This window comes from Taudactylus pleione, unplaced genomic scaffold (assembly GCF_031769625.1).
Source record: "Taudactylus pleione unplaced genomic scaffold, aTauple2 ptg000284l, whole genome shotgun sequence".
Classification (NCBI taxonomy): domain Eukaryota; kingdom Metazoa; phylum Chordata; class Amphibia; order Anura; family Myobatrachidae; genus Taudactylus; species Taudactylus pleione.
This window is the reverse complement of record NW_028284686.1, coordinates 4556087-4574944: the sequence shown is the minus strand read 5'-3', so window position 1 is coordinate 4574944 and position 18858 is coordinate 4556087. Positions and strand designations below refer to the sequence as shown.

The window sequence follows — 18858 nt, the reverse complement described above, 5'->3', positions numbered from 1 at the left end:
GATGATGTTCATAAAATGAATTATCAACTCTTCCAGGGAGACCAGCCTCCAGAACGTACAGAGGGACCTGTGGTTCCAGCAGGGACGAATTAATACTCTGTGAGGATGAGGATGTACACACTGAAGAGGGTGAGGAATCGGTGGATGAGGAGGATGAGGATGACATCTTGCCTCCGAAGAGCCAGTTTGTGCAGGGACAGATAAATTGCCAGCTTGTTTTGTGGGGGCCCAAATGAACCAATCATTTCAGCCACAGTTGTGTGGCAGACCCTGGTGCTGAAATGATTGGTTTGTTAAAGTGTGCATGTCCTGTTTATACAACATAAGGGTGGGTGGGAGGGCCCAAGGACAATTCCATCTTGCACCTCTTTTTTTTTCTTTGCATTATGTACAGTTTGGGGCCTAGTTTTTCAATGCCATCCTGTCTGCCACTGCAGTTTCACGCCTAGATGGGTCACGTGTTTGTGCCGCCCACTCGTGTCGCTTAGCATAGTCATCCAGCTACCTCGGTGCAACCTTTTGGACATAAAAACACTATTGTGAGGTGTGAGGTATTCAGAATAGACTGGAAATGAGTGGAAATTAAGGTTATTGAGGTTAATAATAGCATAGGAGCAGAAAAACCTACAAATTCTGTGATTTTAGCTGTTTTTATGCTTTTTTTCAAAAAAATACAGATCCAAAACACAAAACCCAGAACCCAAAACACGGAAGGGTGGTTTTGGCAAAACCAATCCAGATCCAAAACACGAAGAAAGATCCAGATCCAAAACCAAAACACAAAACACGAAAAGTGGCCGGTGCACACCCCTAGTTATAAGGCACAATGATCCCTATGGGTACAGGCATTTTCTGAAAAGTATCAGTGTGTTTTCATCAACAAATAGATCTTACTGACTGCTGTTGGATGTAAGTCAGTATTATGACACGCCTATGTATCAGTTCACGCCCACTTTACCGCCGCACTCATAGGTGTTGCTTTCACAATTTTCCCTGAAAAGTTTTTACAAAAGTAGGGAAGTATGCCTTATGTCCCAACTCAATCTGTTTCCTGTCAACCTCCCTCCCCCTTCCCCATTTCTCTCATCTCTGCCCCTTCCTGCCCCACATCTCCCCCTCTCTCTGATCTCTATCGGATGCAGGGGAAAGGGCGGGTGGGGTGTCGCTGTTGGAAGGCGGGCAGTGGGGGGGCATGTGATGTGTTGTGCTAGGGAATGTCGCCAGCTCCAAGCACTGTCTTCTTCAACCTTCCCATATCTGCTTCGCCACCCACACACCTACCTGCCTGTCTCTCTTATCACTGCCCCTCTTTCCCTGCTTCCCCTATTTGTCTCTTGCATCTCCCCCCTCTGTTTTCTTCTTTACCCATCGTACCCACTCCCTCTCTCATCTCTGTCCCCCTCCCCACACCCCTCTCTTATCCCTGTCTCCCTCCTCTTTCCATCTTTCATCTGTCTATCGGTTTGCTGCATGTAGTAATACAGGGAAGTGGTTCCAACAGCCAGGGATAAATAGTTAAGTTGCCTATTTAATAAAAAAAGAACTCCAGACACTTACAGTACCTTGTCTTTGGGATCTAAGAGCTTGAGTAAATCAGGTTATACACTAAATGACGTGTGTACTCAGGGATGCAACTGGCGCCCCCCCTCCCCCTGACAACAAGCCGACATATCAGGCGGCTGGAATACACAAGACGAGGCAAGTTGAGCTGCATCTAGGGCCGACCCCACTGGAGGGCGCACCGCACGACATAGTGGGTACACACTAGACGATTTAAAGAATTTGTCATTCTGATCCATCGGAATCATGCAAATCTCTCAAAAACCTGTCAAGTGTGTACCCAGCTTTAGAAGTACTGTGCATGCAGGACTGACCGACTGACCTTCATGGGCAGTATGGATGCAAGGTTACCACTTTTGCACATCTGCAGTATGGCGACAAAAACAAATGTTATCTGCCCATCCATGTGCACTGCATTATTATAATTTTTTATTATTATTATTAGTACTATATATATATATATATATATATATATATATATATTTCTAGTGATGAGCGGTTCGGATTCTGAGGAATCCGAACCTCTCCGAACAGGTGGAATCCGAGTCCTCCCGAACGCAAGTTCGGGTGTTCCCGCCTGACTCGGATTCCACCTCGAGGCCGAACGTCACCCGTCCGGCGTCGGATTCTCGCGAGAGCCGAGTGACGTTCGGCCTCAATAAAAAGGCGTGGCGCCCGGCAGTCGGCGCCATTTCTCGCGTGACGCGTAGTTAGGTAGTTAGCTAGTGCGCTGTCTGTTCTAGTGTTAGATAGATTAGAGTAGGCAGTGCTCTGTGACTTTACTGGGCATAAGCCCTTGTGTGTGCTCCGTGACTGGGCATAATAAGCCCACTGTGTGTATGTGTACTCTACTACTCACTGTATTATACAAGCTCCATGACAACTGACAGGGCATAGCCCACTGAGTGTATTATACAAGCTCCGTGACAGGGCATAGCCCACTGAGTATTATACAAGCTCCTTGACAGGGCATAGCCCACTGTGTCTATTTTACAAGCTCTGTGACAGGGCATAGCCCACTGTGTCTATTATACAAGCTCCGTGACAGGGCATAAGCCCACTGAGTGTATTATACAAGCTCCGTGACAGGGCATAAGCCCACTGAGTATTATACAAGCTCCGTGACAGGGCATAGCCCACTCAGTGTATTATACAAGCTCCGTGACAGGGCATAGCCCACTGAGTATTATACAAGCTTCTTGACAGGGCATAGCCCACTGTGTCTATTATACAAGCTCTGTGACAGGGCATAGCCCACTGTGTCTATTATACAAGCTCCGTGACAGGGCATAGCCCACTGAGTGTATTATACAAGCTCTGTGACAGGGCATATGCCCACTGAGTATTATACAAGCTCCGTGACAGGGCATAGCCCACTGAGTGTATTATACAAGCTCCGTGACAGGGCATAGCCCACTGTGTCTATTATACAAGCTCCGTGACAGGGCATAGCCCACTGTGTCTATTATACAAGCTCCGTGACAGGGCATAGCCCACTGGGTCTATTATACAAGCTCTGTGACAGGGCATAGCCCACTGAGTGTATTATACAAGCTCCGTGACAGGGCATAGCCCACTGTGTCTATTATACAAGCTCCGTGACAGGGCATAGCCCACTGAGTGTATTATACAAGCTCCGTGACAGGGCATAGCCCACTGTGTCTATTATACAAGCTCCGTGACAGGGCATAAACCCACTGAGTATTATACAAGCTCCGTGACAGGGCATAGCCTACTGTGTCTATTATACAAGCTCCGTGACAGGGCATAGCCCACTGAGTGTATTATACAAGCTCCGTGACAGGGCATAGCCCACTGTGTCTATTATACAAGCTCCGTGACAGGGCATAAGCCCACTGAGTATTATACAAGCTCCGTGACAGGGCATAGCCCACTGTGTCTATTATACAAGCTCCGTGACAGGGCATAGCCCACTGGGTCTATTATACAAGCTCCGTGACAGGGCATAGCCCACTGAGTGTATTATACAAGCTCCGTGACAGGGCATAGCCCACTGGGTCTATTATACAAGCTCCGTGACAGGGCATAGCCCACTGTGTCTATTATACAAGCTCCGTGACAGGGCATAGCCCACTGAGTGTATTATACAAGCTCCGTGACAGGGCATAGCCCACTGTGTCTATTATACAAGCTCCGTGACAGGGCATAAACCCACTGAGTATTATACAAGCTCCGTGACAGGGCATAGCCTACTGTGTCTATTATACAAGCTCCGTGACAGGGCATAGCCCACTGAGTGTATTATACAAGCTCCGTGACAGGGCATAGCCAACTGTGTCTATTATACAAGCTCCGTGACAGGGCATAAACCCACTGTGTCTATTATACAAGCTCTGTGACAGGGCATAAGCCCACTGTGTCTATTATACAAGCTCCGTGACAGGGCATAGCCCACTGAGTCTATTATACAAGCTCCGTGACAGGGCATAAGCCCACTGAGTGTATTATACAAGCTCCGTGACAGGGCATAGCCCACTGTGTCTATTATACAAGCTCCGTGACAGGGCATAAGCCCACTGAGTATTATACAAGCTCCGTGACAGGGCATAAGCCCACTGTGTCTATTATACAAGCTCTGTGACAGGGCATAAGCCCACTGTGTCTATTATACAAGCTCCGTGACAGGGCATAGCCCACTGAGTCTATTATACAAGCTCCGTGACAGGGCATAAGCCCACTGAGTATTATACAAGCTTCGTGACAGGGCATAGCCCACTGAGTGTATTATACAAGCTCCGTGACAGGGCATAGCCCACTGTGTCTATTATACAAGCTCCGTGACAGGGCATAGCCCACTGTGTCTATTATACAAGCTCCGTGACAGGGCATAGCCCACTGAGTGTATTATACAAGCTCCGTGACAGGGCATAGCCCACTGTGTCTATTATACAAGCTCCGTGAAAGGGCATAGCCCACTGTGTGTATACAAGCTCTGTGACTCCAGTTCATAGTGATAAAGTAATATGGATCACGAGAATGAACTGAGAGGAGAGCAGAAACAACATGTAAATGCTAGCATTGCAGCGGCTGGAAGTCCATCACTTTTATCTAAAGCTGATGCTCAAGGGCGTAGAGGCTTTAAAACCTTAGGGAACCTGAAATCAAAAAATTTAGATTTTACAAGGGTAAAGACAAAAAAAAAACCTCTAAAGACTACTACTTTTGCAGAGAAACAGAAAATTGGCAACATACCATTCACCACACGTAGCGGCAAGGAAAGACTCAGGCTTTGCCCTTTATTTCTGAGTGGTGGTTCTGCAGCTGTCAGTGAGGCATCTTGTGCCTCTCGTGATGATAAAAGACCTTTTCAATCAGACTATAGAAGTGTGAAAAAATTTAAAACCAATAAGGCAGTCGAACAAACTGTGTTTTTTGAAACACAAATGTCAGAAATCCCTGAGGAGAGTCTAAGTGGGTCCACAAGTGGCATTTCTATGTGTAAGCCTGACCTTTCAGAGAAGCCGCCCTCCACAGTTTCTTTTCCATCTGTAGTTGTGGGGATGAGCAGTATTGCCGAGGACATAGAAATTGAGGATGCCACCGTGGAATTGCAAGAGGATGAGAGGAATATATGTGCAGCTGATGCTGGCACTAATGAGGATGTTGAGGATGAGGATATTATTTGTATAAGTCAGGCACCAGTGGAAGCAGCTCTTGGCCAAGATAAGAAGGCCATTGCCATGCCTGGGCATAGAACCAAGAAATCCACATCTTTTGTGTGGAATTACTTTTACCCAAACCCTGACAACGTTTGTCAAGCCATTTGTAGCCTCTGTGAGACCACAGTTAGTAGAGGTAGGGACGTTAAACATCTAGGAACCTCTACGCTATTACGTCATCTGCAGCGAGCTCATGACAGGTGTTTGATAACAGAAACTACTGCTAAAACAATAACAACAAGCAGTCCAGCATTAGCTAGATGCCTTCTCTCTACTAAATCCCAGCACCTGCAATCTCCACCGACAACACCTTCCTCCTCAATATCCTCAGGAATGATCAGTGGTAGTACAACATCCAATTTATTAGTGCTAAGTCACGGTGACTCCTCCAATTTCCAGGACACCTCAGAAGAAACTGAATCTTTGAGCGCTAGGCCTGCTGCTGCTGCTGCTGGTGGATCTTCATCCCAGAAGTGGACAAAGAAGACTACTAGTAGTATACCAAAAAAACAATTGACTGTTAAAGAATCTCTTGCAAGGGGAAGCAAGTATGACAGCTCTCACCCTGTCGCACAGCGGATCACTAACGCCATGACAGCTATGCTAATATTAGATCTGCGTCCAATATCCTCAATTAATGCAGTGGGATTTACACAGCTAGTTGAGGTCATGTGTCCCCGGTACCAAATTCCATCTCGGTTTCATTTTACCAGAAAAGCCATTCCTCGGCTGTACCAGGACGTTAAACAGAACCTAATTATTGGTCTGCAAAATGCTATTGTACCCACTGTCCACTTAACCACAGATATGTGGACAAGCGGTAGTGGACAAACTAAAGATTACATGACTGTGACAGCCCACTGGGTGGGTGAATCGCCTTCAGCAGCAGCAGTATCTAACAAACAACACCAGCTCATTCAGAGGCAGGCAACTCTGTGCATCACCGGATTCAATAAGAGGCATACCGCTGACAACCTCTTAGAAAAACTAAGAGATGTCATAGAAACATGGCTTACCCCACTTGGACTCTCCTCAGGATTTGTGATTTCTGACAATGCTACAAATATAGTGAAAGCATTACAGCTGGGTGAATTCCAACACATCCCCTGTTTTGCTCACACAATAAACTTAGTGGTGCAGGGTTTTTTAAAAAACGACAGGGGCGTTCAGGAGATGCTGTCTGTGGCCCGAAAAATTTCGGGACATTTTCGGCATTCAGCAACAGCGTGCAGGAGATTGCAGCACCTGCAAGAGCAGTTTAATTTGCCCTGCCATCAACTGAAGCAAGAAGTGGTAACGAGGTGGAACTCAACCCTGTATATGCTTCAGCGGATGGAGGAGCAGCAAAAAGCCATCCATAGCTATACGACAAGCCATGACATTGGGAGAGGAGGGGGAATGTACCTTACCCCAGCACAGTGGAGAGTACTTTCTGTCTTGTGCAAGGTGCTCAAACCATTTGAAGTTGCCACTTGTGAAGTGAGTGCTGACACTGCTAGCTTGAGTAAGGTGATTCCCCTGATTTCGCTTTTGGAAAAGCAGCTGGAGAAATTGAAGGATGATATTAAACAAAGTGATTCCGCAAAGTATGCTGGACTGATAGATCAAGTCCTTTGTTCGCTTCGCCAGGATCCACGGGTGGCCAAGATCTTGAAATCTGATCATTATATTTTAGCAACCATTCTTGATCCTAGGTTCAAGTCATATGCTGTCTTTCTTTACAACTGACCCAGATCTTAAAAGAACCAAAGCGCTCCTGGTGAGCAAGTTGGCAGCTGAAGTGACACATGGCACTACGATGACGTCTCCTCCTTCGGTTTCTGCAGCAGCAGCCAGAAAAAAATGCACCTTTTCCAAAAGACCCAGTGGTGATGCAGATAAGTCAAGTCAACATTTTGACATCTGGTCGGGTCTAAAAGATTTGCCCAACACCAGTGACATCTCTACCGCAACTCCATCTAATACGATTACCATCCAAAGAATGGTGGAGGATTATTTTCAGGACACCATACACGTAGACATGTCACAGAGTCCCTTCGAATATTGGAAGAAAAAAAAGGCAATTTGGAGACCCTTGTATAAACTGGCTTTGCATTATTTAAGCTGCCCACCCTCCAGTGTGTACTCGGAGAGAGTTTTCAGTACAGCCGGGAACCTTGTGAGTGAACGACGAAGGAGGCTACTTCCACAAAATGTAGAAAAAATGATGTTCATTAAAATGAACTGGAAATTTCACGAGGAAAACCTTTCCCACCAATCACGTCACTGTACAGATACTTCTGTAATGGTAGATTCCAGCGGGGATGAACTGATATTGTGTGAGGAATCGGATGATGTACACACTGATGAGGGTGAGGATGGCAATGATGGTGACATCATGCCACTGTAGACCTGTTGCCTTTAGTAGATTGGAAGATTTTTTTGTGGGGGCCCAAACAAACCAAGCACTTCAGCCACAAAGTGGCAGTACCTGTCGCTGAAATGCTTTGTTTGTTAAAGTGTGCATGTCCTTTTTAAGATCCAACATAAAGGGTGGGTGGGAGGGCCCAAGGACAATTCCATCTAGCACTACCTTTCATTTCTGCCACTGCTGTGTGGCATAGTTTCATAGATGTGCTTTAAACTGTGGTGTCTGTGCCACTGCGCCGCTGCTCTGACGCTTGGTCACCAGTCAGCTCACTGCAACCTTTGGCCAATAATGGTGAAACGAATAATTTAAGCTGTGAGGTGGTCTAAATTGACTGTAAATGACTGGAAATTAATGTTATTGAGGTAAATAACACTCTAGGAAGAAAAAAAAGCCCAATTTATGTAATTTTAGCTTTTTTTGCCAATTTTGGCAAAAAATCCAAATCCAAAGCCAGTCACCGCAGTTTGGCAAATCCAAATCCAAAGCCGGATGACGAATTAGAACCAAATCCAAATCCAAATCCGCCAAAAATGGTCCGGCGCACATCCCTATATATTTCTAGAATGTATGTTCTTATGAGCAGGGCCCTCTAACCTCTTGTACTTCTCCCTATTTTAGTTTCATCTACTTCTTACTCACCACTAGGGCACCTAACACTTGGTTGCTTATGCTCTGTTGCTTATCTGGGTGTTATGATCACTAATGTAGCAACATGTATTATCCATGTCCTGGTCCTGTATTGTATTGTTCTGTAAGTCGCTTGTCTACAACTTGTTTATGTGCTTTTTAAGGCGCTGCGGAACATTTGTGGCGCCATATAAATAAATGATGATAATTATATATATATATATCTATATATTTTTTTTTTTTTTTCCTTGCAACATGTTTATTGTTGCTTTTTGGAAACCCGCCTCTAGAACTGCCTATTGTGTCCAGGTCAGGGTTGGAATTCAGCAACAGTCTCAAGCTAAAAAAAATAGCCTCAAAGAAATACAGAGTGCGTATAGAGGTAGGTCAGTTTAATTTATGCACGAAAAATTATACATAATCTTTTGTGTCTGTGTGTCTGTGTTTTCCTTATTCTTTTGTCAGATATTTGAAAAGGATGCTGTGGGTGCGGTATGGTGCCAGGGAGCAGAGCCGGATTACTGGCAAGGCAGTGCAGGAGTCCACCTGACCCTGACTGCAGCACACAGACAGGGAGCAGGAGCCCTGGAGCCGCTGCCGCATGTCACGTTGCCGGAGACAAGGGCTAATGGGCCCCGGCAGCTTCATGCAGAGGACAGGGGCACTGTAGTCCTGGGTAAATCCCATCAGACTCTGCAGAGTCCCCTTCAGAACCCAATTCAAGGTTCTTACATTCACTTACAAAACCCTCACCCATTACACGCCCATTTACATTTCTGACCTCATCTCCCTTCACTCTGCCATCCACCCTCTTCACTCAACAAATGCACGCTGCCTCTCTTGCCAACTGATTAAACCATATGTTTAGGAAAAATGGTTGGGAAATGCTCTGGGACCCCGGCGGCACCTCTCCTAATGACTAATTAATCAATTGGAATTTTCCAGTTAGCTTAATTAGTCCTTAATTACTCACTCCGAAGTGGTGTCTTCTTCCTCCAGCGTCGGGGGCCGGGTCTTCTGCAGTAGGGTGAGTGTATGTGAATGAGTGTGTGAGGGGGCCCTGGTGTGTGACACCCCCTCCCTTGAATATATTCCCAGCGTAGCCGGTGCTGGGAGAACTACATCTCCCAGCAGCCCCCGGAGCCTCACACAGCCCCCTCCCCAGTGATAAGATGAAGGGGAGGCCGCCGGGAGCCACGTAGACAACCAGAGACATCCGGACAGGTGAGTATAATTTTTTCTATCTTATATATTTTCACGCCGGAGCTTTTCATCTCTGAAAACCCTGCAGCCACATTTTTTTAATTGGATACCGTGGGTTCATGTTGAATAATTTGGGTGCCAGATCTCTTATATAAATGTACCTTTCTATTTCCCTCCTCCTGCACATGACTTTGAAGAACACAGATCTGGTTAGAGCAAGCTTCTCCTCTCCCTCCTGCTCAACTACTGATATGGTTACATTACATCTCACTCTTCTTCACCAGCACAGTCTTAAAGCACAGTTACAATAAATGCTTTGCATCTTACACATGCAGATCCACCTGGTCCTACCCTGGCTGGTTCCTGTAGTTCTCCAGCACATTTCTCACTGCTCTCATCTCTGCAGCTTTAATGCAGGACACACCCTACGCAAGTGCATTATTCCTCACTTGTGTGTTACTACTACACTCTTTCATTGCAGACAATGGCCCTGATGCAGAGGTGGACCCTAATGCGTATGCAGCCGCGCATTCCCACGCTCGCAGCTGTGAAAATATGCTAATGTTAGCACAGATCACCCGAGCATAAAGATACCCACTGCTGCCATCGTACTTGCATGCGCGATTGCATGCACGCATAAATATCAGTAACATCGAAGGACATCAGCGGCCATTTTACCTTTGCGATAGGTCTGACCTGCCTCAGCATAGGGAGCTCTTCTGCCACGCAGGGCTGCATATGCACTTGCAGTGACTAATTTATGCATGCCCACGTATAGGTGTTCAAACGCCCAGGCACGTCTGCGTTTCCTTAACCACCCCCCGTCAACACCCCCAAATGGTCACTTCCTGCTAATCAATCTGCAGTGGGCCTCCGTGGTCAGCGGCCTCACACGGCAATCGCTGCGGGTTCGCACAGCTGCCTTCGCTAACTGCGATGCATGCGCAATAGCAAACATTTGCTCAGTCTGCGTGCGAATTGCAATAGCGTCCACCTCTGAATCAGGCACTATGTACAAACTGTCTCACACCCAGTCAGCCTCTCTGCTCCATAAGAGCCAGCAATATACATATGATCACATCTGCCTCTCTATGCACCCTTTTTCCTTCACATGGGACAGCAGTTTACACTCCTTCATTATAGATATGTACTCTCAGCTGCAGCCCACCCCTCTCCTACTGGGATGGCTCTTATAGCCACACCACGGTTGCTGACGTTCTGGCTACCCCTTCTGGAAGGGAGCAGCCAGATCGACATAGCAAAGGGGCGTGGCCAGCATAGGGGGGCGCGGCCGGACACCTTACCCGAGATTACCGGAATTGTGAAGCAGGGGGCGGTGTCAAAATGATGTGATTCAGAGTGAATCACATCATCTGCCTCTTCCGCTGCGGTAGTTTCTCTTATAACCGCAGGGGGGACCTGAAGCCTCGGCTTACCCGCCTTTCCGGGGGGCCTGGAGTGTCTCCCCCGGCCGAATCGGGAGGGTAGGCAAGTATGAGCCACACTTCACCAACAGTGACCCCCTTCCACCTCTAATAAGTGCTGGGAGCTTTCATTCATAAGAGACTCAACTTCCCCCTTTGCAAAACGTCTGCAGCTCTTACCCTCTCCTGGGTGCTGCATGATGGAGAATCTCACTTTGCTGCTCACACTGCAAACTTCCAGATCTGTCTCTCTCCAGACTTCTCTCCTGGTCTCTCTCTCTCATTGGGCATTAAATGTGATATGTGGCAGACGCCATGACCCTGCCCTCTTCACCCTGAGCTACCTCCCTGCTTACCAGCTCTAAAACTGGTTACACACTATACAAAGAGACGATGAGATGAACGATCAGGCATACACACTCTGTACCGATCTGCGACGGAAAGATATACCATAACCATACGCATACTTGCCTACATTTGAAAAAGCATTTCAGGGAGCTTGTGAAAGTAGCACCTATGAGCACGGCGGTAAAGTGCGTGTCATACATGTGATGGGCATGTACTGCTACATCTGAGAGGCGTGTCATATATGTGTTGGGCATGTACTGCTACATCTGAGAGGCGTGTCTTACATGTGTTGGGCGTGTAGTGCTACATCTGAGAGGTGTGTCATATATGTGTTGGGCGTGTACTGCTACAACTGAGAGGCGTGTCATAAAATTGATGCATGGCCAAATGTAATTGAGCCCCAAAGCAGTTGGTAAGATCTACTTGTTGATGAAAACACACTGATACTTTTCAGAAATTGCATGTAGTCATAGGGATCATTGTGCCTTATAACCAATGCAGGGAAACTATGTTATTAATCCCATTTGAATGTATATATCTCTGTTTTTATTTATATATAATTGGGGTAAGGTGCAATCAGGGGGATTGATTGACTCTTCAGGGAGATTGTCAGGGAGACTCGCTAAAATAATAGCAATCATGGAGCGTTGGCAAGTATGACCATACGACAAATTGCATAGTGTGTACCCAGCTTTAGGTGTCTCACACTCTCCAAAAGGCAATGGTTCCCAAACTTTTTTTTCCCTAGAGTATCAGCATTTATTCCATGGCACCCCTGGGCCAAATGTTTCTTCTTGAGAAATTAAGCAAAAGTTAAACTGTTCTTGTATGTCACCCTTAGGTTCAGTTATGTGATGGTTGACAGGGCTGCGCTTCTTTTTGTACACATGTTTTGATTGGCAGCAGCCAGCACTGGTTTTGCCAATCACACTGACTAAATATAATTTTATTTGGTACTGGATCACCAACCCGAGGCACCCTGCAAGAGGCCTGAGGCACCCCAGGGCACCCAATTTAGGAACCACTGGGCTAAGGTACCACCCCCCCTTTGATGATATTTCCTGCTTGCCCACGTCCCTTTTTCTGCAGAACCCTCTCATGGTCTCAGACATACAGAATCTGTATATAGGCCGCAATATTTAACACTGGGAGAGGTGTTTTTTTTAACCAGTAACATCCCCTAAAAAACAATATTGGTGCATTATTTTACTATTCCCGCAATTTATTAGGAGAGTACCGCCACAGATATATCTCTGATGTACCTCTACTATTGCTTGCAAAAGCAGGGTCTGTAATAAATACCTATTTACCAAGCTCATAAAAGTTTACTGTTTCGGAGCTGGCACTGGTCATTGTAATCGTATTTTCTTTCCTATGGAACCCTCTTTGGTAGTTAGTGCTCAAAAGTGCATGGCCTGATGACTGCAAGTTCAAGGGCCCATATCTACACCGCAACCCATTGAGCCTGGGAGCAAAAGAGATTGAGCAGGACTGGAGAAACCTGGGTAAGAAGTAGATGCATGTTGGAGGGGATGTAGTTGAGATGCTGGTGGACGGGATGCCGGCCATCAAAATACCAACGCCAGAATCCCGCCGCCCAGCAAGATGCCGACGCCGATATCCCGAAGGGGATCAGGATACCGGCGTCGGCATCCCGAACCACCAGACTGCCGAACGTCCAGGGCCGGGTAAGTATGAGTACCTTTCCGACTAAGGGGGAGGTTAGGTTTAGGCACTCCCGGGGGGGAAATTAGGGTTAGGCACCCCCCGGGAGTGTTAGGATGCAGGGAGGGGGGGTTAGGGTTAGGCACCACTTGGGGGGGAGGTTAGGGTTAGGCACCCCCCCGGGAAACTTAGGTTTAGGGTGTGGGGAGGGGGGGTTAGGGATAGGCACCACAAAGGGAGGGTTAGCGTTAGGGGGGGAGAGGGGAGGGATAGGGGACTTACCTGTCTGTGTCGGGATTCTCAACTGTCAGGATATGAACCGATGGCTCTTCAGCCGCCCGTATTTCATAACCAACCCTGTTGGAGTGCTCCTACACCACCCATTGGTATACAACTTGCTTTATCTATAAAAAGCTTCAGACCCACCTCACTAGTTAGCAATGCAAGTGCAGTGGAAAATAAGCCAGCAATTATAGGTACTGTAACCATACAACTACCTTGATGTGTTTCTCTCTGGGAGCAGCCCGGAAAGGGGCAGCAAGTGGTAGGTGATGAGGGTGGGGCCGGACGATTTGCGTCATTAGGCCCCGTCCCCTCGTGGCAGTGGCAGAACTAGAGAGCGGTGGGCCCAGGTGCAAGAATATGCTCCCCTCTCCATTTCTGGCACCCGGCACTTCAGCATCTGACACAAACTCCGTCCGCATGTGCAGTGAGCCACCATCGACCCGCTTGCGAGCGCATAGTGCTCGCGAGCGGGTCTGAATCAGGCCCACCGCCCCCCCCCCCCCTTGCTGACTAGCCTTTTTTTCATCACATTACACCGCAACCCCACTGCTGTCCGCGCTTTTTTTCTATACTTACCTTGTTTCCTTCTTCGGCTTCTTCATATCTGTTTCTTCCCCGCGGCTCTTCTCTATCATGATGTCACGCACGCCGTGTCACAACAAGGGCTGTGACACGACATGGGGCCGCTCCGGCTCCATCCATTTATGGGGAAAGGATCAGCAAGCAGCATCGGCGCTGTCGGATACAGGGAGCTATGGGCCCCTGCACCACTGCAGGCCCCGGTGCAAGCCACTGGCTGCCCCACCGCTAGTTCCGCCCCCACCACGCTGTAAAATGATGCAATTGTGTATATTTGAAAATTGGCAGGGCCAAGTTACGCGTTTATCATAGTATCGCGTCATTACGCCCCGCCTCCTCCCTGTGGATCCGCTGATTCAAGGTAAGTGGGTGCCTACTCTTCTGGGGGTGCGGGGGGCTACCCGAAAAATCGGAAGCCTCCCACAGGTTCCGACGAGAGTAGGCAAGTCTAACTGTAACAATTGCCAACACATATACTGTATATAAAAATACGTGTTTAATCATACAGTTAAGCCTCTGAAGTGTCTGTGTGTACATGTATGTTTGGGCTTATTTAGAGTTTTACACTCATTTTTGTTAAAATGTGTATTATAAGAATCAATGTATTATAACGATATTAGATATCACTTTGGAATTCTGTGAACTGCATAAAAGTATTTTTGATAACTCTACTTCTAGTTACCGTTTTGTGTAATAGTACACAATGAGTCTAAAACTCTAAATAATCCCAAACATACATGTACACACAGACACTTCAGAGGATTAAACACGTATTTATATATACAGTATATATGTTGGCAATTGTTACAGTCAGACTTGCCTACTCCCTACTGTCTCACAGCCTTCTGTACTTTTATGACGGCCTTCACCTTCCCAGCTGTATTGTGTATGCTAATTGTTACTTGTGCTCTGTTTAGAATTTGTTTACTGTATTGTATTGTAATGTAATGTTCTTTGTACCCTTTACTGTATGTACGGCACTGCGGACCACTTGTGGCACCCTATAAATAAAATGTAATAATAATAATGACGTTGTTTTGCAAGGTATGCAGCAGAAAGTAGGGAGACTTACTCCTGAAGCCGAGCTGGCCAGAAGGTGTCTGCAGCTGAGCGAGGAGCTGAGTCTGCCAGATAAGTTGTGCCATGGCAATAATGACTGGAGAGCACTTCATTTGGCTGCCTGGAATGGTAACACTCGCCTTGTAAAGCAACTCCTGCAACAAGGAGAAAAGATGGACGACAGGTATGTGTAAATAGCCGCTAATGCATAAACGCTGTACTGGGGGCTTTCACACCTCCAGTTACTGAGATTCTTTTACCCACATAAATCCCTATTGAGAATGTGAGGCTTTGTTGCTCTTTATCGTCCATTCACGGTGGTAAGCCTCCGCTAGCCTAGATGTCCATTCTCACAACTAATCCTCTGCACACCTTGGAGTTTATTTACTAATAGTCTTTCGGCTGCAAGAGCTTTCAGCAGAAAGGAGATACACTACATGAATCAATGCAGAACAATCCATGTGTTCTCAGTGGAGTGAATGTTTAGAAAACACAGGGACAGGCCGGTCATTCTAGCTGCTCCTCAGCTTTGTAGCGACAAGACGTGACACATTTCACCAAACAATTATTTGTGTGTACTTTAAAGCTGATTAATCTCAAGTCCTAATATCTCTTCAAAGGTAGTAGCTGGGTTGTTTTGTCAGCTCTGTCAGAAGCCAGTTAGATCTGAACATCTCATGTAAGGTGAGGAAAGAGGTGGCTCTAAGTCTCTGGAGACTGTGGGGCTTATGCAGAGTTAAATGTACGCTGTTATTCTTCTTATTAAACTTTATTGATAGGGTGCCACAAGTGGTCCGCACAAACATACAGAGGGCAAAACAAGACAGTACAAGGTAAAATAGTATAGTACAATACAGTAGACAAGTAACAAATAGCACTACAAATCTCATAACAGCCACTGATGCAAGCTGTGCATTGGAAATATTCAGCATAAGCTGAACCTGTAGCTATTAGCGTGGGCGCAAATAACTGGTCTAGGTCATCTGAAGAAACTAAAACAAGGAAGGAGTGAAGTCCAGGTGCAGAGAGCCCAAGGAGGAGGTGTAGAGTGTAGCTGGTGTGCAAGAGAAGTAGGTAATGAAAACAGGAGGGTGGAGGGCCCTGTAATTGCACCCACATTGCGCGCACTGAATTAAATGTGTACAGTATATTCACCCCTATGCAGTGTTGTATGCATCTTTGGTAGTGGACACACTCTCACTGAACACTGCCTGAGAGCACCCCATTACAGCCCAGATACAAGTCAGGCCTTTAATGCCAATTCCAGGGCCAGATTAATAATGAGGCAGATGGCACTACAGTTCCAAGCCTCCACATAAAAATAGGTCCATAATCATGACGACGTGATGATGATCAGCCGCCCAGCTGGCCCCACGGTCGGCCATAAAGTTTCTTGGTGCATACACACGGTCAGATTTTTCTTCAGATCTGAACGATAACGATTTAAAAAATCGTTCAGTCCATCATATCTGAAGGAAAATCTGACATGCCTGAATGATGGACGATGAACGATGCGCGTTCCCGATGGTCAGATAATGATATCTGACATCTGATGTGTTTGCAGTCAGACTTGGACGATTCCATTCATTTTAATGCAGTCAAAAATCATTCAAACGTTCAAATCTTTGGTAAAATCGTTCAATCGTTCATCTGACAAATCTGACCATGTGTATGCTCCATAACATTTCTATTTCTATTTTCCTCACAAAATCATGCAATACTTCTACATGTTTGGGGAGACATTGCCCAGTGCAAAAACGTATAAGATACAATCCACAAACAGGCTTACACTTACTGCATAGGCTCCTATATGCACCTGAATCCCCAAGTAATAGCTGATAACCATTTAACAAAATAATGACATTTTACCTATTACAAACATTAAGCATTATGGGGCATATTTAATAAGGAGTGATATTCTTGTTATCACTTGTTACGAATCTTAAATGGTCTTTCAATTAATCAGCTACTAACTGTCGTGTTTAAAAATTGACAGGAGCTGATTGGTTGGAGCATCATTCAAGATTCGAAACAAGTGATAACAAGAATATCACTTGTTATTAAATATGCCCCTATGTGACAAGATTGACATTGTAGCAACAGCCAGCATAACCAGCTCTGTACAAGCCCTGAACGCATCACTGGACCATGGCAGACATCGGAAGGACTGTCTTTACTCCAGACTTTGGGTCTGATTCAGAGCCGCTTGTAAGCGGCCGCTCGTTCGTTCCGAGCGATGTTTGCACAACTGCGCATGCGTATGGATCGTTATACGCATGCGCGAACCAGTCAGTGCGGCCGAAAATCGTTTGTTCGCTAAATAGCGAATGCCTGCTATTTTGAGTGACAGGAGGAGGCGTATGTGGGTGGTAACAGGGGAAGGTGCTTGAAAACGGGGAGTGGAGATCCGAACGCAGGCGTGCTTAAAGGTCAAAACGGGCGTTTTATGGGTGTGCATAATTAATACAGCAACGTCATTGACCACGTCACTGGGTTATTTTATAGTCAGAACTGCTCGCATGATTGCGGTTGGAAAAACCAACCACAAGAATAGCGAGCAGTTCATACGCTGGTCGATGTACTCGATTAATCTAATAAATAGTGGACATGACGTAGGATATGAGCGGCCAGGGGGCGTATTTTTCCAAAAGTTTTGTTCGCTCGTTCAGACCTAGAGGCGTGAACAGACCGCAAAGAGCGAACGGTTCATTTGAATAGCCACCCCCTTTTCCTGAACAAGCGACCGCAAATAGCGTCCGGCTCTGAATCAGGCCCTTTGTTCATACCGGCAGAATGTGGTTGTTAGATGGTACTATACTTCCATGCACTGAGAATCACTATCAGTTCATTCTTCATTCATTCATTAAATACACCAACATACAGTCGGGTCCATAAATATTGGGACATTGACAGAATTTTCAGATTTTGGCCTCTATTCACCACCACAATGGTTTTGAAATGAAACAAACAAGATGTGCTTTAACTGCAGACTTTCAGATTTAATTTGAGGGTAATTACATCCAAATCGGGTGAACGGTGTAGGAATTACAACAGTTTCAATATGTGCCTCCCACTTTTTAAGGGGTCAAAAGTAATGGGACTATCAACTCAAAAGCTATTTCATGGACAGGTGTGGGCTATTCCCTCATTATTTCATTATCAATTAAGCAGGTAAAAGGTCTGGAGCTGATTCTAGGTGTGACATTTGCATTTGGAATCAGTTGCTGTCGACTCTCAATATGAGATCCAAAGAGCTGTCACTATCAGTGAAGCAAGCCATCATTAGGCTGAAAAATCAAAACAAACCTATCAGAGAGATAGCAAAAACATTAGGTGTGGCCAAATCAACTGTTTGGAACATTCTTAAAAAGAAAGAACGCACCGAAGAGCTCAGCAACACCAAAAGACCCGGAAGACCACGGAAAACAACTGTGGTGGATGACAAAAGAATTATTTCCCTGGTGAAGAAAAACCCCTTCACAACAGTTGGCCAAATCAAGAACACTCTCCAGGAGGTAGATGTATATGTGTCAAAGTCAACAATCAAGAGAAGACTTCAAAAGAGTGAATATAGAGGGTTCACCACAAGATGCAAACCATTGGTGAGCCACAAAAACAGGAAGACCAGATTAGGGTTTGCCAAACAACATCTAAAAAAGCCATTACAGTTCTGGAACAACATCCTATTGACAGATGAGACAAAGATCAACTTGTACCAGAGTGATGGGAAGAGAAGAGTGTGGAGAAGGAAAGTAACTGCTCATGATCCAAAACATACCACCTCATCAGTGAAGCATGGTGGTGGTAGTGTCATGGCGTGGGGATGTATGTCTGCCAATGGAACTGGTTCCTTTGTATTTATTGATGATGTGACTGCTGACAAAAGCAGCAGAATGAATTCTGAAGTGTTTCGGGAAATATTATATGCTCATATTCAGTCAAATGCTTCAGAACTCATTGGACAGCGCTTCACAGTGCAGATGGACAATGACCCGAAGCATACTGCAAAAGCAACCAA

The 18858-nt window shown here is 46.0% G+C and overlaps 1 protein-coding gene across 3 annotated transcripts in view; it reads left to right on the top strand.

Annotated features, from left to right (window-relative positions):
• Positions 1 to 18858, top strand: part of ANKRD65 (ankyrin repeat domain 65) — a 43268-nt gene that overhangs the window by 14447 nt on the left and 9963 nt on the right. For all 3 annotated transcript variants that reach the window (XM_088482244.1, XM_088482243.1, XM_088482245.1), the window contains exon 2: positions 14826 to 15024. In XM_088482244.1, the coding sequence (XP_088338370.1) occupies positions 14828 to 15024 (197 nt within the window). In that variant the 5' untranslated portion in view covers positions 14826 to 14827. The remainder of the gene's footprint in view (positions 1 to 14825; positions 15025 to 18858) is intronic.